Genomic DNA, 25726 nt, shown 5'->3' on the forward strand with positions numbered 1-25726 from the left:
GCTGAGATACTTTTTTTCAGTTTCTGTTTTAAGAGTGACAAATCATTTGTAATGTGAGCTTGTACTACATATATTGCACAATACCACCTGCCTGCTGAGCACTACTTTGAAAAGCACTTTAACAGAGTTATGTCGATAAGAAGCTTTAAAAATACTCCAAGTGGAGGACATATCAAAGATTATTGTGATGAAATGTCTTTGCAAAGTTTTGCCAATAGAAAGTTTCATATTATTGGTTGCATTTGGATACTAATGAGTTCGTATTTCTGTATCTGGTTTCAGGGATTTTGAATCTGAGAAATGGTAGAGGTCCCAGTGAGCTCCAGAGTCTTACTGATGTGTGGTACAAAACAACCTGTAAAAATTCCAGTCAAATGAACTAAAAAGATAATAGAACCAGTGAAACAGAAGGAAAGGGAGAAAGTAAAAATAGTTAAGTGATATGGAAGCCTGGGCAGCTCAACTCTATTTTTCTAAAGAATTTCAGCATATGGAAGGAATGGGATGCATTTCAAAATCTGCATGTATATGTTAGATGTTAAACTTATTTTTGTGTGTTTTTTCAAATGACTGTACTTCAGTGCTGAGTAGCCTTAGTCTATCCTTTACCAGTTGTCTAGTGTCACACAGATGTCATGGAAAAAAGAATTCTCTTCCAGAGGAACTGGAAGGAGGTGACAGTAGAAGTCTCCAGACCTGCTAAGGGACAGGACAGTGGGGAGGAATAAGCAAACAGGTTTGTGCACAAAAGCAGTATCCTTACGAGTTATGAGCTGAAATAAACTATTTTTACTAAATTGATACATAAATTACTGCTTAGCATTTAAAAGATTCTTCTGGAATGCTCACGAATTCATATTCTGTCCCTGGCATCAGGAGTTCAGAATTTGAAGAGTTCCATAGTTTTTGCTTCTCAAGGAATAAAATTAAATACATAGTTTTCCCTAAGGCTCTGGACCTGTTTAATGAAGATCAGTTTTAAAGCCACAAAGAGTTTCAGTGGAGCACCTCTTTACACAGAAATCTGTATACCCTTGGCCTATAGCCTTTATTATAAATGGAAGATAAGGAAATGAAATTCCACTCACTGAACCCTGACTAAAGGGAGAGCCCCATTTTTACTTCTCCCGCCTACCTGGTTACTCACCTAAACACGCAGTTCCTGCCCAGGTCTAAGACACTGTCTCTTAATACTTCGTCTTTTTTGAATCTGTTAGCAATTACCATTTTTAAGCTCTGTTGGTTTGTAAAGTCATGCTCACGTTCTGTGACATCTGCCAAGGTTTTAATGGGGTCCATTAGCATTCCCTCAGCTGGAATGAAGTGAGTGGTCTGACTGCTTTTAATCAATGTCTGTTCAAAGGAAAAGAGCTGGTGTAAACCACCTCCTGTGTTTGTTAGTTACTAAAGCCTCTTCAAAATTTATTTTGATTTGTGGTTACATTTGACCTCTGATTGCTTTAAAACATCAGGCTGAAAGCTGTTTTCCAAATGTTTTTGACTTTAATTCTTTTTCATCCATAAAAATTGAGCACATTGCAAAAAACTTGATTACAAAGTCTAAACAGAGAAATTATTTTTCAGAGTGTAATATAACCTTTCTGGTGTACATTTACTTATATTTATTACTTTATTGCAGATCTTTCACCAAAATCTTAGTTCTTCTATCATCTGTAAAATATGTGGATGCCATTTTTACTGTGAATGTTTTTAATCAAATGTTATTCAATCAATTTTATTGCTTGGCAATTTGTCTGTAATTTATTTCCCCACTTTTATATAACAAACTATTACATATGAGCTTACAGTAGTTTTATAGACAGTTTCTTTTTATAACTTACCACCCTAGAAATGTATTCCTACGCAGCCCCAGAAAAGGTTTATATCAGATATAATCAAGATTAAGCAGGTTCTTCTAACTCATCCATATTCTCATTTCTTTTATTCTTGCCACTTTTATCATGCATACCTACTCTGCAATGAATTCTAGCAGTTAAAAATTGGATTTTCTCATAAACTTTTTATTCATGAAAAATTGAACATAAAACCAAAGTTCTTTATATTTTAAACTACCCACTCTAAAGTCATTTCTTGATTGATCACCTTCACCAGCCCATTCCTTAAAAAGCATATGAAATCCTGTGATCCAAAAAATTGGTGCATTTCATGACACCAAAACAAGAAAAAGCTGTATCATAATTTCGTAATATATGAGGCTGCCTATTTTAGTACCTTTATACTGACCAAGATAGATATTTAGATTTGGCACTATTACTAATCACTATTTCTGCAAATAGAGAAAACTACTTTTCAGATTTTCTTAATGACAGGATCTGATTGCATGCCTAATCTATCTATTTTGTAGGTTTAATCTTTCATTATAATGACAATAACTTTTTAAATTTAATATATAAATATCTCATATATAAATATATAAATATATATAATATATATAATTATATTCCATTGTGCTTCAGCATCATCAACTGGTGAAGCACAATGACTCAAAGTGTAAAGATTATCAGGAAAGTAATCAAATGAAATGTTTAAAACATATATACACCATCCATCAGAATCGTGTCAATGAGGAAGTATTCCTACCACTTCTAAAGTCACAGTAAGATTGGAAGAGAAGAAAAAGGGCATCCATCCAACTTTAGTCATCTAACTTAGCCACACCTGTCGTGAGAGAAAGGATGCTGGCGCCTTCAATGGATGGAGCATCTTAACTGAGTTTCTGTTCTGCCCTGCCTGATGGAGAAGTCCCTCCCCCATTACCAACAGAGACAGGGGAAACAGCAGAGGCCAATCCCATCAATATGATGAGTGCTGTTCTAAGGCTACCAGCTGACTTTTGCAGGAATAACCCTAATAGCTAAAGATCATAGATCACTATTTTTTCAGGTGAAGTCTGCTCTGCAATTACACTGGAATTAACTACAAGTTAGTTATGTTTTCTTCCCACCCCCAAGAAACCTCTCCTTAAAAAGCCTATTATCCAAAACTAAAGGAAGTGGGGGAAGTCTCAACAAATATTCCACTAAAAATTCAGCAATCTTAATTCTGTCAAATTCAGCATTGCACAAATCCTGCTTCTGAAACTGGAGGTAAAGTTCCTTACTTTGTATGAATACGGACTTCAGTATATAGTTTATGTGTGCTGATTAATGTTTACAAAATTTCTATATTCTGCAAAAAAGACAATGCTTTTTTACTAGCACTGAGTTAAAGACTTCGACACGTTCTTACAATAAAAGATTAATCCCTTTTGTTCCAGGTAATTATTTTCACCATATTTAGACGAGAAGGATTTTAGTATGAACTTCCATGATTCTAAATAGGATACCTCACCTACTACTGATGAAACAAAATTACTTTAAATCTTCTTTAGACATGTTGTATTTAATGGCAAGGAATGACCAACAGAAAAGAAATAGTGAAGTAGTAAACAAGAATTCTCTTTTCCTATCCTGCTAGGATAGGCCTAGCAGGGATGCTAGGATGTACTAGTCAACCTCGGCAGGACAGAAGAAACATTCGCTTTTTATTCAAGAGCAGTAGAAAACATACAGTATCAAAACATTTATGGAAAATACAAGTAAACAACCAGACTATTGAGAAAGAGAATTGTATAGATTGTTTTGATTGCAAGCAAATACAAAAAGCACTTCTGAGAGTAGAAAGACAAATGATGAAAGAACTATTGCTCTTTTTAATCAAACCAAATAGTTATGTGTGAAAAGACAGATGTTTTTCAGATAATGCTTTATAAAACTGGAAATTGATGAGTGGAAAACACCAAACACACACAGAGGTCAGTTTCTGTTTTTCCATTGTCCTTAGCTCTCCTTCTAATTTTAGTGCTATTGTCAGTTCCAGCAGGACTGAGAATACTGTTCAGACTGGAACTGAAGCAGAATTTTCAAATATATCTAACATTTTTAAGAAATATAGATTATTTAAAATTTGAGCAATGTACTAAGGCAGTTTTCATTAGCATGCTTCCCCAGTTTCAATTTTCGTATAATTTTAGCTGCTGATGCTTTCTAACCAATAAAGAGTTAATCTCCTTAGTTGTTTGAAGGGTGATTTGCAACATTTCAGATGGTATTATGCATTGTTTTCTGTCTTTTGATATATTAATCATAACTGTAGCCCCTTCTGTTACAAATGTTTGATTTTAAAACTGTCACTTGTCAGCCAGTCCAATAGGCTATTTCAGAACCAATACAGTTTATGCATGGGAAGTTTGATGTTGAAACAATATTTATTTACATTCCCAGAGTGAGATGGTTTAATATATTCATGCTGCTATAAAAGACATGCTACAAAGCCTAATCGTATTTTGTGTATATACTATGTGTACAGAGAATCTTGCTTGTATTAAAATAAAAGAGAAATGAGGTTCTAAGTATCAATTTATAAAACAGTTATTTGTAAAATGCTGCAGTGTTTTGAGAAGCACTATTTAAGGAAACTAATTATTGGTAAACCTCCAGAGAAACTACCCTTTCCAAAATTCATTGTAATAGTTCCTGTCTATTTTATTTATGTTTGCATTTCATAAAGTAGCTTCCACCCCCTTCCTACACTTGCTGCACCAGACAGGGGGGAAACCAGAGAAGACAGCAGTATGAGTGAACATAGTTATCATTCAGCCACTGACCTGCTGTAAATACCAAAGCAGAGGGAGCCGTACAAATGATACCAACCCTTCCCCCAACCATGACTTTCCTGCTGCAACCTGTGGCTGTTTCCCATCAGAACAGCTGGCAGATTTTAGTGCTGCCATAGCAACCCTGCCGTCAGCCCGTTGGCTTGGTAACATTGCAGCAGGAAGAAAGGCACTGCACGTCTGAACTCTTCTTAGACTCACTGAGGTATTTTTTCCAGTTGCATTCCCAAATCCTTATTTACTGTTCGATTTAATAAATTTTGCAATGAAAAATCCTATACAGTCCTTATCTGCCAATGAAATCAGGTCATCTTCTCTGCAATCTTGCAAAGAATTAATATCCATTCCTTGCAATGTCACAGCAGATGGATCAAATCTCTGCAGCAGCTTCAACTGATCAAGTGATAGTCCAGCTCCCCTCATGCCTTCTCCTCCAATGTGAGGTTCCTGTTCAAGTAACAAAGTAAAGCAAATTATTGCATCTCTGAAGTTCTTAAATGCCCTACATGTGTTCTGCTGAGGACATGCAGAGCTACCGAACAATTAACATGGACAAGTTATGCTTGTATCATTCACACCACAAGATTCAGAAGCAATGTGGCTTCTTTTCTTGCCTTCATCTGGCCAATATTATACAAACATTTATACAAGATATATACAAGTATTTTGAGGAGGTGGTGATGCCTCTCTTCCACTTCATCTCAGTAGTTTAGAGCACTTGTTAAGGGGTTAGTGCCCAAGTCAATGATTCATCACTCCAAGGGCTGAAACATCCCAAGAACGCTGCTACCACCAGTCAAAAAGGTTTAGGTTGCCACTTCTAAATGATGCAGCACTTCTGTGTACTAACTTAACAGCTATGAGTTAAGTCAAAAATAGTGAGTCCTTAGCCCATTACCAGTATTACCAGTAACAGCAGTAGAATCCCAGAGACAGCGAGCCTAGAAAAGACCCTGGAGATAATCAAGTCCAGCCTATGACCTAACACCAGTTTGTCAATTGTACCATGGCACCAACTGCAACCCAGCCTTCCCTTAAACACCCACAGGGACTGTGACTCCACCACCTCCCTGAGCAGCCCATTCCACTGCTCAATCACCCCTTCTGTGAAGAACTTCTTCCTAATGGCCACCCTAAAATACTGGGATTCTTCATAGTAAAAACTTCAACTGGAGAGACTAAAAGCCCCAGTCCGGAATATTTTACTGCCTGAAGAGGCATCATTTTGGCAGATGATGCAGCAGAAAAATCTAACTTTGAATTTTCTAGTCATGTAATAAGACTAAGAGGCAAATGGGACGACTACTATGTCTGTGTGTCTATGAGGAAGAGAAAAAAAATAAAAAAAATCAATTTTCAAAAGATGACATTTGGCTTCAAAATCTGGGAAAGGAAAAGAACTTAAAGTCCCAGCCCTTTTCTCAATATTTCCTGTGAATAGCCTTGACTGCTTCTTATTTAATACCCTAATTCCTGGAAAAAAATTAATTCTTAGCTGGATTGCTCTTTCAATGCATTCAGTAAGGAGATGGAACAAAGTGTGCAAAAGCTGGCACTGCAATATCAAAAATAGATCTCCTTTGTCAATCTAGTCTAATGTAGTCCATAATGCAGCCTACAGCAGAGCATTTTTTCAGCCATCACACTTTGCTAGCACATGAGCTCACCCAGGCAGCACATGATGTGAGTTAGCTGCTTAACCACGTACTGCATGCTGGAGAGCTGGGCAGCCAAGGGGCTGCAGACTGATTCTTCCTTCCCCTCAGCAGGATTTTAATGCTTTCCAGGTAAAAGACAAACAGAGGTGTCTATTGCAAACTGACAGAAAATATATAAAGGGAGACAAGAGTAGTGTATTAACAGGAGGGAAAGGTAAAAGTCTAGGGAAAACAGTATTCCACAGGTTCAAGTAACTTGCTTAAAGGCAGACCAGTGTCTTCGTCTACCTTTTCATTTTTCCCTCCAGTTCAGTTACTGCATTTAAGCTGATGAGCAGGATCTCCTGTGCAAACTCCTAAGAGGAAGTCTACACAAAGGAGCAGCTGCCATGTGGTAACCTCCACCTACAAGAACAACGCCTTTGGCTTCATCTCCTCTTTTTCCCTTGCCCACATTACCCAATGTGCTTCCAGGATCTGTTGCCAAACTGAGGAAGTGGGAAACAGTGGACTGGATAAAAAGGGAGGCGTCCACTGAGACTAAAGAAATAAAATATGAGAAATAAATACATAAAGGAACAGGAGATAAGTAGACCCTGGACTCCTGTTTCTTGTTCATTGGAAAAGAGCACCTCAGTTTACACTAGTAGGGAACTGTTTATAAGGTATTATAAATTATGTGTGGGTAAACAGTTCAGTGTTATCTCATTTAAAATTTACTATACATAAAAGATCAACTTTTACAGATATGGCATTTGTGTGTGAAAAACAGTGCTTTATTCAAGACTGATATTACTGGTTAGAGAAAGTCTATATAGCAAGAATTTATCTTGTATTTGAGTTAAAAAGGGTTGTGTTTTGCTTTGGCATTCTATCAAGAAGAATTTTGTATGCTGTTAGGTTAAATGTATAATCTCAGTTGAAAAGTCTGGAACTGAAAAATTCTTAGTGAATAGATGGTGAGAATACAGACAGAAGAACACACACCATAGAAAGCTTTGATGAAGAGCTTCAGTTCTGTTAAATCTTTACCAGCTATCATACTAATTTCTCATTCTACAGCTATTGTATATATTTTTTTCAATTTCAGTCAAACATATATCTAAGCTTCTTAAGACACGTACCAGTCATCACAGAATGTGTAAGCTAAACAGGTGTCAGAGATAGACTTTTCCTCAAAGCCATGATGATAAACTCAGCTCATCTCATCATCAAAGAGGACATGGGACATGTGTGGCCTGATGATAAACCCCCCTGAAGTACTAAGGGGGGTTTATCATCTGTAACCTATATTATAGGTTACAGATGTTTCTGAATGGTATGAACTGTAGCTAGTATAGATAGGAAAATTCCAGTATCTCCCTAGATATTACCTCCTGCCAGACATCTTAATGGTAGACACTGACTCCAAAAAAGACAAGGTACATTCCTGGGACACTTGGCCTGAAATAATTTCTTTCCCTCTTTCCTTTTAAATAAATCAAAAATAACTCCCATACATATAACATCCTCCTTCTTTGAAACACAAATTTATTTTCATTTATGTGCCATACTTTATATACAAGTCTTCATTACTTCAGTGGCATTAATTATAAAAAAACCACCTCTCCTGTGAATGTACAAAAGAAGAGAATAAAATATATGCATTAAAGAAATTGCAAGAGAGATTTTAACCTGTCTGACCTATCTTTCATCCCTGTTGAGTTTTAAATAACTGTTGTACAGATCAAAAAACCCCCACAATACATAGTGGGAAACTACTTAATGATGCCTAAATAAAGCTCAACTAAGCACAAAAATATACTTTAAAAAAGCCTCAGAAATCCTTCTGTTGTTTCTATCCGCAGAAGTTAAAATAGTCCATGGTGAAAAAAAGATTTATTGATAGTAAATAATACCGTGTAACTTTACAGCTACAAAATAAGCTCATTAGATTGTGTGAAGTACCCTGAAAATATAGTATTACCTGTGGATGAAGCTGGAGGCATGGAAAAGTTTTCAGGGCCCAGGCAACTTGCTCCTCATTTTCAGAAAGTGTAATTGTACATGTACTATATACTAAAACACCCCCTGGCTTCAGCAACTTCACTGCCTGCAGGGAGAAATAAACAATATTTCAGCTTATTTTTAAATTTAAAACTTTCATATTAAGCAACATTAACTAATAATCCATGTACCTAGAATATTAAAAATGAACACTTAATTAACCTCAAATTATTAAGATACTAATTTCTCTCAGGGAATACAGCAAAGGATAACATGGATTAGAAAGATTCTTCTTTCCAAATAGGCATTATAGCTCATGCAGTTTATTAATGTCATTGAGATGATTCACCTTGTAAGATTTGTTATTTGTACAGCTCTGCATATCCCAGACAGATTAGATCTGTTTTCACCACCTGCTGCCAACCATAGATACACAATACTTATGTCAGTTGTATTAGATGTCAACTGTTCCCATGTATTTGGCATGGAAGCTATATCTATGCTGCTTTTCAAGCTGTCATTCACTTTGAATATGTATCATTCAGATTTTGACAAGTTTTATCTTATCCTTCAGCATCAGCCCAAGCACATTCCTTAGCATGTTCCTAAGTCACCTGCTCTGTGACTTAGACCCTTGAGATTATTCTAATGTGAAACTGATGAAACTGAGGGAATTAAAAAAACAGAAGGCTCTTTATTTACTTTGGATTACATACACCTTTCCCATGCTCCAATGAACTGGCTTCACCTAGCAACAGATCTGGTGGATTTGAGAGGTTAACAGGACTCCAATAGTTCCCGGCTGCTGAAAAAGGAGGGACAAGGAGGTCCCATTTCTTGGATAATTTTTATGCTGCAAAAGCATTTGTGTTCCATTTAGCTTATCCAGTCAATGTTTAACACATACCACAGTGAAAAGCTTGCGCTGCAGTGGCTGATACGAGGTCACTTCCTTTAAAGTTGAGGAATAAGCCATGTTTGGCCTCTGTCCCATCCCACTACATGGAGCATCAAGAAGAATTCGATCAAATGACTCCGGTAAGAATGGAGGTCCTTCTGTAAAAAGCAGTTGGTAACGTAAAATGTGCCTGTTTCCTTCCTTGAGACTTCACCGTAGGTAAGGAGAAGCTGTTACTTCCTCCTTGAATGAAACGTTTATGTGCTATAGGCACTGTCTGCAAACTAGTCTCATCTAGAATCAAGTCTCAGCACTGCTGGTGGTAGTTTTCATCTCCCAGAAAACTAAACAGTTTAAGTTCTTTGAGCTCAAAAATGATCCCTCTAGGCAATTTTTTTAAACTTAATTTAGTAATTTGAAAGTAAAATGTAAAAGTAATCAAAAAAGTTGAAATATGATTGGTCAGAGGAGCCACAGTTAGCTCAAAAGTGTGCAAACCTTTACTGAGACAAACCTGTAGCTAATCAGTGAGACTGCCTTATAAAAATTGGACTGTCTATATAATTATTTCTTGTGAAAAATAAAGCACTTCACAATAACATGAACTACTGCAAGTTCTAACGTGTGAGACATGCTGTCTCCACGGCAGAACAATTCAGTAAAAAAGGATTGTGAAGGGAAGAACCATTTCCAACTATTACCTGGATGACAATATGTATTTTTCTATATGCAGAGCCTTTAGTCTGTACCCCAAGAAGTTTCTGCCAACAGCCCTGAGGTTTCTGTCTCCTCAGTGCTAGGGAGATTGGCTCAGCATCACCAGGTACTACTACTGCCAAACCTGTATTATTACACTAGTGCTACCTAGCTTCTTCCTGCACTACCAAATGAGTCTATCTGGTTTATCTACCTCTGATCCATTACCAAAATGTTCAAAATATGTCATGTGTTACTTGCAGGGATGTACAGAAAAGCCTTCATTATCTCTCAGTATTACAGCTTGCTTTTGTTCATCTCTGTAATTGCTACTTGCCACCTACAATATTTGATATTCATAAAAAGACTCTAAAGAAAGTACCTTTGTTCCTCCAAAGCAGGAATAACTGCAATGCACAGGGACAAAGGAGGTGAATTATGTAATCTGATTCCTACTTAGGCTAACCAGTGACTGAGATAAAATAGACTGAGAAAGAACAGCATACTTTTCACAACAAACTAAAAATAATCAAGGCAGCAGATACCATTTAAATCATTCCATCATGGGAACAGAACCAATATCATAACTGCATCACTTCAGAAAAGCAAATGAAATTACTTAAAATAATACACTGCTCTTGCATGTACCTTTCCCCTGAACAGCTGAACAAACATCAATGAACTAAACCTTGCAGCACTCCTGGGAGATAGGTATTAATAACCCCATTTTACTGATGAGGATTATGAGGCAGAAAAGTGAAGCAAGTCTGCAAAAATATTTTTTTTCTCAGACTAGCTCAGAAAATTCCCAGTATGGGGTTAAATGTGATCATGAAAGACGCTCTAAGGCTTCTTCAGTCTTTGCTATTATCTGGGAAAGGAATGCATTTCCTTTGAGAATATTAGGTTGTGACTAGAACAGATAATTTGACTCTTGTATTTGCTTCATAAAGAAGCTGATAATCACAAAAGAGTAGAAAATAAAAGTGCATTCACGGTGCTGAAGCAGCTTAGGTATCTGCCAAGATTTCAAGGACTTGTAAACCTGTGACAGGTTTAGTACTGTTTTTTTCAAAATATTACTGTTTTCTTCTAAAAGCTACTACTACCCAAATTGTTTATTTTACCTTGTTTATCCTCTCTCTTCTCTACGGAAAGGGCCTTTGTTCCATCATAGCAAAAGGCCTTAATGCAATTCAACTGTAGCAATTCAGCATTCTGCTTTATTTTCTGGACCTTGTTAGCTATCTTGTCCATGGCTATTACTTCACCCTGAAAAAAAATCCCAAAGTTTTCATCAAAAGCATAGGGATTAAATGGATGTTTCTAATCTCCTTTCCCCAACCTTGGTCAGTATAATAAATAAAGCACAGTTTTCCCTACAGAATCATTTTATTCTTCAATCCACATTCCTGCAGTCCTTGTTCACACGTGGTTTCTGCAATAGCCATTAGTCTGAAGCTGTGCACATTCCAACTGTTTGGCACCATCACTCTAAAGGATGCTGTAATATCTGACTTCTGGCAAGTGGTTTTGTTGCTTGTTTCTCTTTGTTTGTTTTGAACTGCTTAACTCAGATAAAAATTTAATCATTTGAAAGATGGTAGAAGCTTCAAATACATAGTAAAATAGGTCAACAGGTTTTAAACCTGTATGGAGAGGGCAGGAAATATGATCACACTGCAGCTCAGTGCTGAGGAAATGAGGCCCACAGCTATGTCTCTGACTTGCTCAGACTCAAAACATACTGGAATACCTGCAGTACTTCCACTCAAGTTACTTCGGGCAATAGTGTAAATACTAGAATAAATTTAGAGGTGAGGGGAGGGAAATCACTATTACACACGGTTCCTTTTATGTAAAAATAAGATTTTCTTTTTTCCTCCCCCAAAATAAATCAAGAAAGACACACACCACTACCTGCTACATGAAATCTGTGAACACAAAGGCAAGTAAACAATAGCATCAGTAAAATCCAGAACAGAACAACCCAACAACCAAAAACTTGTACAAGACTTGCTATAGCAAGTACAATATATGCTGAGAAAACAACTTATTTCTGTAAGCTCTCAAGAGGCTTATAGAAGGGTAACATGACTAGGATAGTTTAAGAAGTAAAAAAAAATCAGTAAAGATGAGCTGCTATCTGTATGTCGTGTTATGCAATGTGTAGACCTAGGACTGAGAGGTAAGAATGGGTTTAGGTTGCGTCAGTGGTGTCCAGTCTGCAGCTACTGTGAGTCAAATCACCTCCCACAGGTGCACTCAAGAACCACATGCTTGTCCCGTAAAACCATTCACCCCATTCCACATGTACACTAAGGCCTGACTGTGCTTCAAAGTGTTGTCTGTTTTGAACAGTGGATTAGCTGCACATCTCTGCATGCTGCAGAGATAAAGAGATGATAGAATTATAGAATGGTTTGGGCTGGAAGGGATCTTCAGAATCATCTTGTCCGACCCACCTGCCATGGACAGGGACACCTTCCACTAGAGCAGGTTGCTCACAGCCCCATCCCAGCTGGCCCTCTCACTGCCAGGGATGGGTTATTCACAGCTTCTCTGTTCTTTTCTCCAGAGAAAAAACAAGTTGGAAGACAACTCTTCTCCATTTGGCCCATGCCAGCCACTGCCAGAACAACTACTTAAAAGTCATTGGGAAAAACCAGTGGTCTAGACTGGGATGCAGATAATAATAAATTCTCAAGCTTTAACTATTCTTGATTCTTATTTAAGAGCTCTTAACATCACAAAGTAATTTTACATCTTGGCTATATCATTTAAAAACAATATAGTAATGCTTACAATTATATCACAAAAAAGTAAGAGTGATTTAAAATATTCTGAAATGTTAATGGCTTAATATGCTGTGAGAAATTAGTATGGAAAATCTGTGAATGGAATTTAAAATCCAAAAAGAAGTGCTTTTTTTCCATATCTTTATCTTCGATATCTTAAATTAAAATTATATACTCAGAAAATGAAGTGAGATAAATATTCAACATCTGTATTCTTAATCTTTACCACTTCAGCTGCAGGTAAGCACAATCAAAATATGTAAAGTGACTAAGGAAAAAGCACTTCTGCAAAGTTACACAAAATGTAGATACAGAGATGGAAAAAAGTATAGATGTAAATGAATCCATGACATAAATATATGATTTGGAGACTTCCTTTATCACACTGGAATTCTTTACTGCAAGCTTTCTAGATGTATATAATAAATGTCTAAAGACTGTCAAATGCATTTTTAATGCCTTCTGCCATACTGAGGGAAGAAAATACTTCCACAGACAAACCATCACAGACGTGAATACATGCCTTTCCTCAATATATTCATACCATTGCAGGCTGTACCTTCCCAGGCAACTGTCAAAGTACTGCATAATGTAAATGCAAGACTTCTAAACAATCTGATGTATGCTAATAACACGATTTCAACAAAAGTAATAAAGTCTTACAAAATTTAAGAGGAAATATCACATGCTTTTCCCCTCTGCTAGAGAAGAGTAACCTGCATTTCTGTATTTCACTCTGCACATAACATTTTAACATATGCAAAGTTGTAATCCTATATCTACATTCTTATTTTATTACATTCTCCTTTTGTCTTTCTCTGTATTATTTTGTTGTTTTTTCTCATTTTTATCACTTTCACATGAGATAGTTTTGGATTTGTGACATTTTACCATAAAATGACAAATTCAGACTAAAAATCCAGCCTAAAATCCTCTCTCTACACAGAATTGGTAATTTTTACTGAGAAAAATCCTAATTGGATTAGAACTTTTTCTAAGTTTTTGTAGAGAGCTGTGTGTTTCCTTGTCACACAGTATTAACACCCAATTTTTTTTTATGCACCTCTGTTTCATGAATCCAACATATTCTCGCATAACTGTGCCTTGCATGTTAAAAATTCTGTGATTAAAAACAATTCAGTAACATTTAAAAAAGTGAAATTAAACATAATTCAACCATCAATTTGTAGCCAATAAGATTTTAAAGCTGATAGTGAATACTTGATAAAGACTGTCTGTTGCCCATTTCATAACTCTTATGTGTAGTAAAATACATTGGTAAGTAAAATGCCAAAATATTAATTGTTTCCTGCTGTAAATTATCTGTGCATTCTAACAGTTAAGTGAAGAGAGCTGTACAAATGAACAGCAGTCAGACTTTCTTCCTTAGAAAACGCCACAGTACTTCTCTTACCTGGTCACGCATTAATGTTGCAAGATGGGTTGTTTTTCCTCCAGGTGCAGCACACATATCCAAAATTTTTTCTCCTGGCTGAGGGCTTAAAATATGGCTCACAACCACAGAAGGTAAATTCTATCATAAAAACAAACATGGGAGAATTCAAACTTTATACCCTGCATCAACTCCTTTATTAAGGAATGGCAAATGCATTTAAAAAAGTAATTCATTCAGCAGTGAAGATACCTATGATATTGTTGTCAGTTCTTCAACAGAAAATGAACTATTTGTATTATATTCAATGGACAGTTTACATTAAAAGTCTCCAGTGGCTCGTTTTTTATTTTATTTAAAGCAATGTCTGAGTATCTATGACTGAAGTTTTAAGAGCTCATGACTGAAGAGACTACAGTGCTAAAAGTCCAAATAAAATAAGCTGATACGGGCAGAGAGCAGAGCAGCTCTGTTTATTACGAATGTTTTACATTAACCTGTTTATTGGACCATTTACTGTATTAACATATTGGTGCAGCTAAAGAACAGCAAGATCAAAACACAAAAGTCTAAACTTGCTGGATTAAAGTAGCAAGAAGCTAAACAGTGCTATCAGTTGTATAAACAGAACAGCTGCACTGAAGAGAAATACGTGCAATAACTGTGCACAGTACTGCACCTTAGACAATATGGAAATACTTTCTTCTTAGTTCAACACAAAGTTATAAAAACCTATTAAAGTTGTCTTCATTACTTAAATAACAGCTTCAAGTGAACCTAATAATTGGAGATTTTCCTGATTATGTACAGAATGATATACCTTGAAAGGGGCTCATATTCCAGAGCTCATAGGCACATTCCAAAAAACTAATAGTTCTATGCAGAGTATCTGTGCAAGAGGAATTTCTACATTTTTAAGTGAGTATCTCTTATGCTGCTTTGAAATTCCTTATCATATCTCAGACACAGTATGATTAAACCACCTACATGTAGATACTGACTCCATTTTAAATGCTTTCTGTTCCTCACATCCGAAGACTGAATTAGGTGCTACAATGCACAAGGCATGTAGAAACCATGAATGTGTGCTAAGAGAATATTCATTATTCTGTAAACACTACAGACTTTTGGTTTTGGAACAAACATACCTGTAGAAACAAATAACTAGGGAGCACATTGTCAAATGAAGGACTAAGGTAGACTGGCTCTATCATTCTTATACCCAGCCCCCTGAAAAACATGAAAAAAAAATTCAAAAAGTTCAAATACTCAGTTTCATACAGTTAGTTAAAATCATTATGCTTACAAATAGCTCGAGATAACAATCTTACGAAAATGAAAGAACAACCAAGAAAAATAGTTCTAGATTTTGTAATACGATATTCTTCAAAATGACATCATGAAGTTGCATAAATCATGGCAAAAAATGCATTACATTATAAACTGGAACCATCTGTAAAAATGCATAAAGCAAATTTCTGGTTCTGTACACAGGATAAACCAAGATGTAATCCAAGCCTTGATACTGTAAAGAAATGCATAAAACCCGACCTAAATACGTTAACTTCAATCCATAACTGCTTTTGGCTAGCCATGTGTATGCAGTAGAGCACTGGCATGTGATTTTCTACTTAGGTTTTTCTCCATTTCCTAAATTCCTGAGATTTCAGTCAAATTACCATAGAAATCCTGCATGAAAAGCCTTGCAGGAACATTGATTTCCCTGCAAAGCTACAGTTGGAAATTACAAGTCACCATAAAGTTTTAAATATGGATCAAATTCTGATGCAGACTTAATTGTTAAACCAATGTACCAGGAAATGGGTAACAATAAAGAGAAAACCACGAAAAAGCAACTCTGAGTCTGCAAACAAAGGATTATTAAAGAGAACGAGTTTTATTTTGCATATATACTGGACAGTGGAACAAGAAGGAAGGATATGAGAAAGCAAACTTGCAGGTACCAGATTCAGTGTTACATAGTGCTATTCCATGTCACCAACTCAACAGGTACATCCTACCACTACTTCTACTATATTTATGCTTTCATAAATCAGAAATTCTCTGAAAATATACTTTTTTTTCACTTGAACTTATGTAGTTTGTTCTCAGGCAGTAAAGTCTGGGTCATTTATTTGACATCCAGAGTCTTTTACATTTCTTTTTATGTATGTTTTAAGTGACACGAGAGGAATAAACCATATGCTTCATCAACAAAACAGAAAAGCAAGTAATTTTGAAATAGGTGACTACTTTGGCAAATGCTAGTAATTTTTTAAAGATCTGAACTAAGATCTGACCTTACGTTCTATCCTTTGTCCCACAAAAAAAAAAAAAAAGGCCCTACAGATATTTTTAAAAGGTGGAGAAATTGTCAGGGTTGCACTTCTGTTCCATCCCAAGGGGGAAGTAGTACAACACAATTTACCAAAATGCAATTTTGCCAGAGTAAGAACATTTGTCAGTTCTGTTTGATATTATTGAACTGAATAAACATAAATTATTAAAAGACTCCCACTTATTTCCTCCTCCCTCTCAAGTAAACTGGTATCTGGATTCCACTGCAAAACTAACGTCTTCCCAAAAATACTGGAAAACCCAACACACAAAGCCATCTTGTGACTTCACACAGGGTACAAAATAATTCAAAGTGTTTTCCCATCTTCTTCCTCCCCTTTGCACATTTTTACATGTAGGTGGCAATTACTATGGACTTACTTCAGTGGGCCATTAGAACTGAAGATTTCACTGCGACTGAGTTCTGAGATCCCATTTCCAAGAAAAACTTTGACTCCATCGAATTCTTTGGCTCCTCTTTTGCATTTCCCTTCAATATCTGAATACACTGAAACCAGATCTCCAGCTTTCACAACTGTACAAAGAAAAATGGAAAGATTGAAATCATTATGATACTTAGCAAACAGTAGTGACCAAGTAACTCAGGATTTTCAGTAGACTACTGAACTCTTCAACTCTTCTATAATACCAAACTTCACTCTTTCTAAATGTGATCAAAGAAGATCAACTGATATAAAGCTTTGAAGTTTTACACAGAGAATGACAGCTACCAAACGACTGAAGATACTGAGACCCCAAACGGCAAGTCAGGCACTGTGTTTTCCAAGAGGCTACACTGCATTAAAATTTCTTTATTTTCTCATGGCAGGATCATCCATAAGTTCCAAGCACACTCCAGGATCCAGTCCTCTATGTGTGCTCCAAGCACACAAGTACATGGAACAACACTGCTCACCCTTACTGAACAAAGAGAGGAGTGTTAAATTTATCTAATGACCTCTCAATAGCTACCTGGAACATAGTTATAGCTGCTTTTTCTCTATTTATTGCTTTGACACAAGCGATTGTGTCTGGTGTGCCTCTCTTCCCTTTAAGGGAACTGCTGTTCTCAATAATACTCTTAGAAGAGTTTTATATCTCCAATTAAACCCCACCAGATCAGTAAAGTATGTACATATACACCAAACTCTAGACGTGTAATCCTACAGACTTAACAAACTTCCTGAGTTAGAAAAAAAAAAAGATAGAAGAGGGGTGGTTTAGGTGATTTCATAGAATAGTGAACAAGTGTCGTGTGTTGACTGGCTGAAAAATATGCTTAAAATATGCCTCTTCTGATTGCAATAAAAATTTTTCCAAAATTGCATTTCTGAGGTAACTGACAGGCTGGAGAACAAGAAGATATAACAAGACAAAGGGCAGTTCAACTTCCCGAGAATTCTTGGAATTGTACTTGAGAATCCTTTTTTCCGTTTTCAAGTGGCCTTCATCTTATGCCCAAATGCCCTGAAATTCTTAAATTATCAGATTTGTAGGGTAGCCATTGAAAATACATATTTTTTACACAACGTGGCACAAAACATTATGTGATTGCTCAGTATTAATGTCTGCTTAAACCTCACTGAACAAAAACCTGCAGCAATTTCACTCTTCCATCAAGCATATCTGTCAATGTTTTTTGCAGTATTCAAACATAAATTACTTTATTTCACTCTCTGCTGACAATCATCCTTTCAAAATACACTAGTCATGCCCAGAGTTCGTAAGCTTTCTGTAGATTATACCAGCATTCCATAAAGGTTAGAGTTTGATTAGTTAAACTGAGCTCAAAGCCTCCTGATCATTACCCTCATTTGGATTGCAAGTTCAGTGATTAAATATGTGTTCTTGCTCGACTATTTTTTTCCCTACTTAGACCATCTGTGCTTAATACAGCCTTATTATATTTGGCATCAAGTGGGTAGCATGCCCTTTTATTTTATTTTCTTGTCTGCAATTCCCCTCAAGTGTTCCGTAAGTTTTATAGTATCTTTATTTTCTTTGAATTGATGTTACAAGCATAATTACATGCAGCAATTATGATAAATCACTAGCTGACTCAAAGAAGGATTTGAATATTTATGGGGCTGTCCAAATAAGCAGTTTCAACAACTGCTGTGTCAATATACTTATTTCATTATCAAGCCCTAGACTGACAAACATTCCTGTTCAGTGAATTGGACTTAAGCACATGCTTAAAACTTCTTGAAGGTTTTTTCCTGAAAGGAAATGAAATGACTTGATAAATGCTTTTCTGACTCGTTTTGTTTAGTAATAAGAATCAAGATGATCACTAGACCTCATCACAATAGAAGAATAAGGTGAATCATCCAAAATTATACTGGTTTTACGTAAAGTTAATTTGACATTTAAATAACAAAAATAGGTTGCTGAACAAAAAGCATGCACATGTAGATTTTTTATCTTGTCTCACAGGCATTGATGCATAATTTCCATTTCTAAGAATCTGACATAAAAACTGAAGATTCTTCTCATCAATGAAAAAAAGATTTTTACTACATCTCTCTTACATAAACAATATCAAATGAATCGCCAACAGATTAGAAAAAGGATGATCAGGGATTTTTAGATTTGTAGCTTAAAATCTAACAGAATCATGAAGGTAGGTGGCTTTGTGACTGAGGGAAGAAAGAACAAACCTGTATCTATTCAATAATCAAGATACACCTTGTCACCATCCAGATGTGGTATCCCATTTACCTTTTTTTACAAGACTGCAAAGCAGCCAACTTTTTAAAGTTTATTCAACTTAAAATCAATATTAAAAGTTACAGTATTCAGTAGTAAAAAAACCACTCTTAAAAGAACAAGTTTTATTTTGAAAATTCTCTTTTATAATATTTTCAAATGAAAAACAAGAAACTGAAATCCTTGAGAACCAACACTTCAGCTACAAATTATATGGAAAATGGAATTTAAAACAGGCCAGGCCAGTGAGAAATAATTACATGTGACTTACTACAAGTAAAATGAAAAATGGTGAAAATATTTTAAAAAGCCAGAAAAACTTTAAAAAGTGTCATTACCATAAACCACAACTGTAAGACTAATTTCAGCTAAGAAGATAAAACAATTTAGTGTCACTATTCATTTAGCTATTATCCAAGGGTGACACTTTTTCTGCCATCTTTACAACTGAATTGGGTGTATTAAGAGAACTCTTACATCTTGAGGTGGATACAATTCCAGGGACATAAACGTGTGCTCCTCGAAGTACTGCATACCCACACTGGGCTCCAACTATGACTTCAGATGCATGTTGCTTTAAATCTCGCCTAGAAATACAAAATGTAGTTGAGTAAAAAAGAAAATTATAATAAAAAAAAAAAAGCCAAATACTCCCCAAGTAAACTCTAGTTCACAAATATGGATGTTGTCAGATACAGTAGAGAAAAAAAGTAGTTAACTGTCATTTATTACATTTTAAATATTTATTTTAGTCACAGAGAAATCAAAAGAAAGAGTCAGGAAGAAAACAAATGTTCAAAATAATGCAGATTCTGGCACATCCTGCCACTATTATGAACTTGACACAGGAATACAAAAAAATTACACCGGGATGGAGAAATAGTCCTCTATCCCTTCGTATGCCAGATGATTATGAATTGATTTTTTTTTGTATTTAACAACTACTGAGTAACTCTTGATACCATTTGATTTCCTCCACTGGAAGAAAACCCTGCCTGTCCATAGCTATAGTTCTATATTCCTCTGCAAAAGTTTAATTCCTTTATCTGCCACCTACCTGGCTTGCATACATGTCACTTTTTCCCTATAAAACATTAGTCTTACAAATAAGGAGAGAACTCTATGTTTTCTTGCATTTTCAAGGACTAAAACTGACCTGGTTAGTATTTAGACTGTCCACCAGGTCATGATACAAATAAAGTTGTGCCTCAGTTATAGTGAATTAGTTATCATAACTGTTTAACAAGAAATCTGTAAGAAAATTGAGTTACATAGCATTTTAAGGCTAAAGACTGAAAATTTCAAACCTGGGTCCAATGACAGGAATTAATAAAATGTCCTGAAGTTTTGGGTGCTCGAGAACTGGAATACGTAGTCCTTTAAACTGCTGTTTCATTAAAAAAAATATAATTAGTAAGCACTACTAAAAAACCTAATATTTAAACACTTAATTAAACTGAAAACTGTTTTTCCATTCATAATTTATACCTGTAGGGCACAAAACACAAAGGCAACGAAAACAGCTAAAAGCAGTTGGGATAGTGTGCAAGGGGACATTATATACGAAAAGAACTGGCATGAAAGACTAAACATTAAATAAATTCAGAAATAACCAGACCACAAAGAGGTTGACTGAGAACTGACTTCAGGGAGTGGGAGAGTGTTCTGACACTCATAACCCTATCACTGGTTTTTGCTTTCTTCTGGAAGAAGGTTGAGTTGTTGTCAGAACACAGAACACACAGTGACACCACCTTACAAGTCTGGGTGTATTCTGTGCTAACTCTTAAATGTTTTTAGTTACAAGCCACTGTTTAATTGTGTATTGTTTGTCTCACTTAACAGCCCAGGCTGGCAATACTTTTCATTTTTGTCAGCCCAGGTTTGGGTACTGATAGCTGAGTTATCAGTTTATTACCAAAAAAAAAAAAAAAAAAAAAAAGCTATTTTATACTGGATTTAAACCAAATGATGTCTTCTCATCTGAGCCTTCTAAAACATAACCTTAAAGCATGTAAAACAATAAATCAGTTTGCATCTAATGATTAAGTATTTTCTTTTAAAAAAGGAAACAATCCATGATCATACTTCTGTTCAGAAGTGCTATGTAGTTTCCTTTCCTAACATGAAATCACACTTTAAAATACAAGAAGTTTGTGAAAAGCTGGTCTTCAGTCACTGTTCAGCAAAGCCTTTTCCCTGGAAACAAAATATAACCCTGCAATACCCATTTCCAGATTTCAACAATCAAGCCAAAATTAGCAAAGCTCATTACCATCCCAGTCAGCAGAACACTGTCAACTGCCTCTACATCACAGAAATGTCTTGGCTCCTGTCATGCAAAAGCTCCCTGTACACCCACTAACATTAATAATTTACTTAAAGAAACAGATCTTTTTAGACAGAGTGAAGATCTAGGACACAATTTCAAAATAATACATTTCTTAAGCATAATGGTTTATGTATTATCAGATAAATAAATGTTTAATTAAGAGAAGTAAAAATCCAGAAAATTATGTAAAGATTAAATACAGGTTTAAAAAAAGAAAATACAGTGGCTCCAGTTTCCAAAACATATCAATTTTCTCACTTGCCTAAACAGTTTCTCCAATGAGATAAACAGGCATTCTCCTTTAGTCTTAAATAAAAGTGTTCTAAGCATGCTGAAGACAGCACACTGAGCTACCCTTTTTATCTGTCATCTTTTCTTATAGACTTATGACACCTTTCCATTATTTACCACAGCAGTACCTCAATCCTATCAAGGGTTTGGATCAGCCATATGAAAAAGAGCTGGATGTCTTTTCCCTTTGTTTTTGCCTTTCTTGGAGGGATGAGATGAGGGATACTGGTACACAATGAATTTTCATTTAATGTTTAATGCTGACAGGAAATCAGTGTGATTGTATGATGTTAATACCACTGGATGCACTAAGGCAAGATACAGTTTCCAGTAATGGAAAGGCCTCATGTTCAGATGAAAGATGAAATACCCTGCTGTTTTAGCTGCAACAAAGAAATTGCACAAACCTTCTGGATCTCTTCGAACAGCAATTTTTTCACATGTTTCACTGAGGCCAAGTGGGTATTTACTCTTACAGATGTAAAAGCTGGTGGATGAGATAGATGACTTAACAGAGATTGGTATTTATTCTCTGCCTCCTGTGTACCTAAAGCAGTGATAAGCTGAAAGTGAAAGAAGATATTTTATATTAAGAAATTCACATAGAAGCCTCTTGCTCAATGCAAAAGAAGCCCACTGAATACACACTCCATAGAAATTGAGGGATGTGGTTGTGTGGTGTGCAATAGTGGCAAGTGTCTATGTCTCAAAGCCTAATTCCACTGGAAGCCTCATCAATTTCTTGAAAAATACTTATTGAAAAAGAGATGTATCAGCAAAATCTCTGCCAACAGTTTGGAGCAAGAATCAAAGCAACTGTTAGAGAGCTCTCTGCTATTGTACATAGACCACCCCTGAGGAAATGGAAGAGTAAATTCAAATCTATGAATCAGTAGCTTTCATACTGATAAGAATGCACATTAAAAAACATTTTTTTAATACTTGGCAGTGGGAATTAATAGATTGTCTGTAGTATTCTACACTGGGGTAAGAAAGTATTTCTTGTCAATATTATATGGCTAATATGTGCTCAATTATCTATGATCCACTCCTCAGTGGGACCCAAAACTGAATTTTCTGATTTATACCAAATTTAATTTAAATATTTGTATGCTACTTTAGGCCAATAGGCATAAATACTCATTTTATATTTTAAATATAAAAATATTTTATGTTAAATGTGTTTAATGTGGAGACAGTATTTTATTGTAAGGCATTAAAGTTACACAAAAATTTATTATTTTTTGATGGCTGGGGTAACTGTGTCGCATACCTCATTATTTCTGAACACTTTGGTGAGATACTCTTCAACTTCACACTGGAATACAATTTTAGGGAAAAAGGACATCTTTCTTCAGTTCTTAAAATCTGCTGGCAAGGAACTGAAATAAGCAAAGGGGTTTTTTTTGTGATTCTTACTATATTCTGTAAGTTTATAAATGTACCATAAGATGTACCCACAAACTAAGATTATTCATATCTTAATAATCCAATTTTATTGCACTAAAATTTCCAAGTATTGCTCAGGATATGACTGTAACGCCACTTTCAATTACAGAAATTCTCCTGATCCTTAAAATAAATCTTCAAGCTATCTGGTAAAAAAATACATGGAATAAAGGTACAGGAGGTTTAAAGATGATGCTTTAATTCCTCTTGAAAAGCCTAGCTATAAAGTCTTATTGTAGCTCAGTCCTGACAGAGATTTTATTCTTTACCATTTTTCTCTGTAGGTAATAAAATACAGTTATCTTCCAAAATGGTATCTACCCACCTCTCTATTATCTGTATTTTGAAAAATTATATACACTTCAGTCTGAAATGAGACTATCTAAAAACTTAAATTTGTTTACAACAACTTAAATGGCAGGAGAGAACATCACTCAAGGTTTATTCCATTCATAATAAGGAATTCTGACTATTGAAATACATTTCCATTGTACTAAATATACTTAGAGAAGAGAGATCAGAATGTTTGATATTCATTTTATTTGCATGAGAGGCTATTTGTCACTTTCATCATACCAAACCCCTCAAAAATATTTTTTTTTTTTGTTTTTAGTATTTCTGATTCAATTCAAATCTTAATGCTAGAAGAATGTGACCTCATGTAGACTTACTTTTGAGTCCAGACAAAGGCAAAGTTTCATGGGTAGGTGCTTCAAAGTCTTATTCACAACATTACCAGCTATTGAAAGAAAGAAACTGCAAATGAATTAACTTCTTTTTACAGTCTAACAAAATGCCAAGAATTTACCTTGCCATTGCTACGAAAACTTAGAGCAGTACAATAGTACTACAATCTAACAGTACGACAACAGTCGATACAACTGTAATCACCAAAGTTGTTTTAACATTTCAGAAAATGTGACTTATCATGTGCCTGCTGTCCTAGAATGCCTACATTAGAAAAAAAAAAAAACAACCAAACCAAAAAAACCCACTAACCACAAAAAGATCCCCATATGGCTCACAGTTGGAAAGGTTTTTCTTCAGAAGCATAATAAACTAGCCTTTAAAAAAATCCCACACTTCTAAATTTTTTTAAAGAATTGGACTCCTAAAAATAATTAAGCAGACATTTGAAAATCGGTAGAAATGTGGTGTTAATAAGTCCTATGTGTGACTTCAATATTGACATTCTGAAAGCAATCTTCCAGGCTGGGAAACATAGCCGAGGGGGGACAGAAGATGCTTTTAAGTTCAGATCCAGCGGGAAGCCAGGCTGATGAGGGAGACTCCCTAGCGCCGAGCCACGCAGAAGAGTCAGACTTCAAACGTTCAGCAGGAGGCAGGTTCGTACCTGAGTGGAGTATTTTTTTTCTCCAGACCTGCTGTGCCGTACACCTTGCCCCAGAAAAGGCATATCGGACTTCAGAGGACAGCCACTGATTTTCATGCGCCTCTGCGGGAAGCTGGAGCTGGGAACGCGATGCCGGAGCAGGGCTTTGATCTAGCTAGGCACGTGAACGCTGCGAGCAGTCACACGCAGTCAACGCCAGAAATGCCGAGCAATATTTTCAAACCTCCCTGCCCACCCTTTCCCAGACAAGGAAAACAACAGCCGGGTCATTGTTGTAGGAAGAGGAATATGGGGCTCCCTCCTTTTATTCCCTCACCCGCCCGTTATTGAAAACATGAGGCGGCGGGGAGGAACGGGGCACGCATCTCTTCGCAGCCCCGCCGAGGCCCTGCGCCTCAGCCCAGAGGTACCGGGAGGCGGCCGCACCCCAGCGGGACGCGCCGCAACCACCGCCGCCTCAGCCCCGACGGACCCCGAGGCACACGCAGGCCCGGGCCGGACCCGAAGGGCCGAGCACGCCGGTGCCGGTGGCGCGCCGGACCGCGCCCAGCCCTCCGGGTGGCGGGGGAGCGCAGACCCAGACCCACCGCCCAACACACACCTACCGCCCGGGCCCGCCGGCCCCGCCTCCTCCGGGGCGGCAGCCGGAAGTGCCGCCCGCCACTGTCACCATGGGAGCCGGGCACGCCGCGCAGCCCCTGTGCTCCCACCACGGCAGGGCGAGGGCGGCAGCAGAGCCCGCGGGGTACCCAAGCTCATCGGACTAGGCGTTCTAGGCGTTGCTGACATCGCGCTTTTTTTTTTTTTTTTTAATTAATTCTTTGGTTTTCTGAAATTCTGCTGAGTGGATTAAAGTAACAGGTTGTGTACCTAGAGTGCCCGCGGGCTCGCTCCTTAGGACGGAGCCGGGCTCGTGCTCACTTACTGACCCTCCCCAAGGTGCTGCCGAGAAAACCCGGGTGGGGATCCACGCAAGAGCTCTCAGTACAGGAACCTGCAGCACAGCCCCGAAAGCGAACCCGCCGCTTTCACAAGTTTTACTATACACGGGAGCACTGCCTGCCCTGAAACCCTCAACCCTTCCCAAGGGCAGAGGCCGTGGGCCGGCCACAGCACCGCCGGGCTGAAGGACACGGGCGGCAAAGGCGCG

The 25726-nt window shown here is 36.8% G+C and overlaps 1 protein-coding gene across 9 annotated transcripts; it reads right to left on the minus strand.

Annotated features, from left to right (window-relative positions):
* Positions 1–1499: 1499 nt before the first annotated feature.
* On the minus strand, positions 1500–25200 carry NSUN6 (NOP2/Sun RNA methyltransferase 6). 9 transcript variants are annotated; one of them, XM_066198760.1, is made up of 13 exons: positions 25182–25200; positions 23894–24745; positions 23047–23155; positions 22181–22336; positions 20458–20537; positions 19628–19737; positions 16823–16976; positions 15253–15334; positions 14126–14245; positions 11041–11185; positions 9227–9375; positions 8300–8425; positions 1500–5122 (listed from the first exon to the last, which is right to left on the minus strand). In XM_066198760.1, exons 3-13 carry the CDS (start codon positions 23119–23121, stop codon positions 4910–4912), a joined length of 1410 nt encoding a protein of 469 aa, XP_066054857.1. In that variant the 5' UTR covers positions 23122–23155; positions 23894–24745; positions 25182–25200; the 3' UTR covers positions 1500–4909. The 9 variants fall into 9 exon arrangements, with proteins under 9 accessions (XP_066054857.1, XP_066054892.1, XP_066054849.1 ...); XM_066198795.1 differs by having other exon boundaries at positions 23894–23961; positions 25178–25194; XM_066198752.1 differs by having other exon boundaries at positions 25178–25193.
* Between the last annotated feature and the right edge of the window lie 526 nt (positions 25201–25726).

This window comes from Chamaea fasciata, unplaced genomic scaffold (genome assembly GCF_029207755.1).
Source record: "Chamaea fasciata isolate MVZ Bird 193981 ecotype frontalis unplaced genomic scaffold, bChaFas1.0.hap1 SCAF_1, whole genome shotgun sequence".
Lineage (NCBI taxonomy): Eukaryota > Metazoa > Chordata > Aves > Passeriformes > Sylviidae > Chamaea > Chamaea fasciata.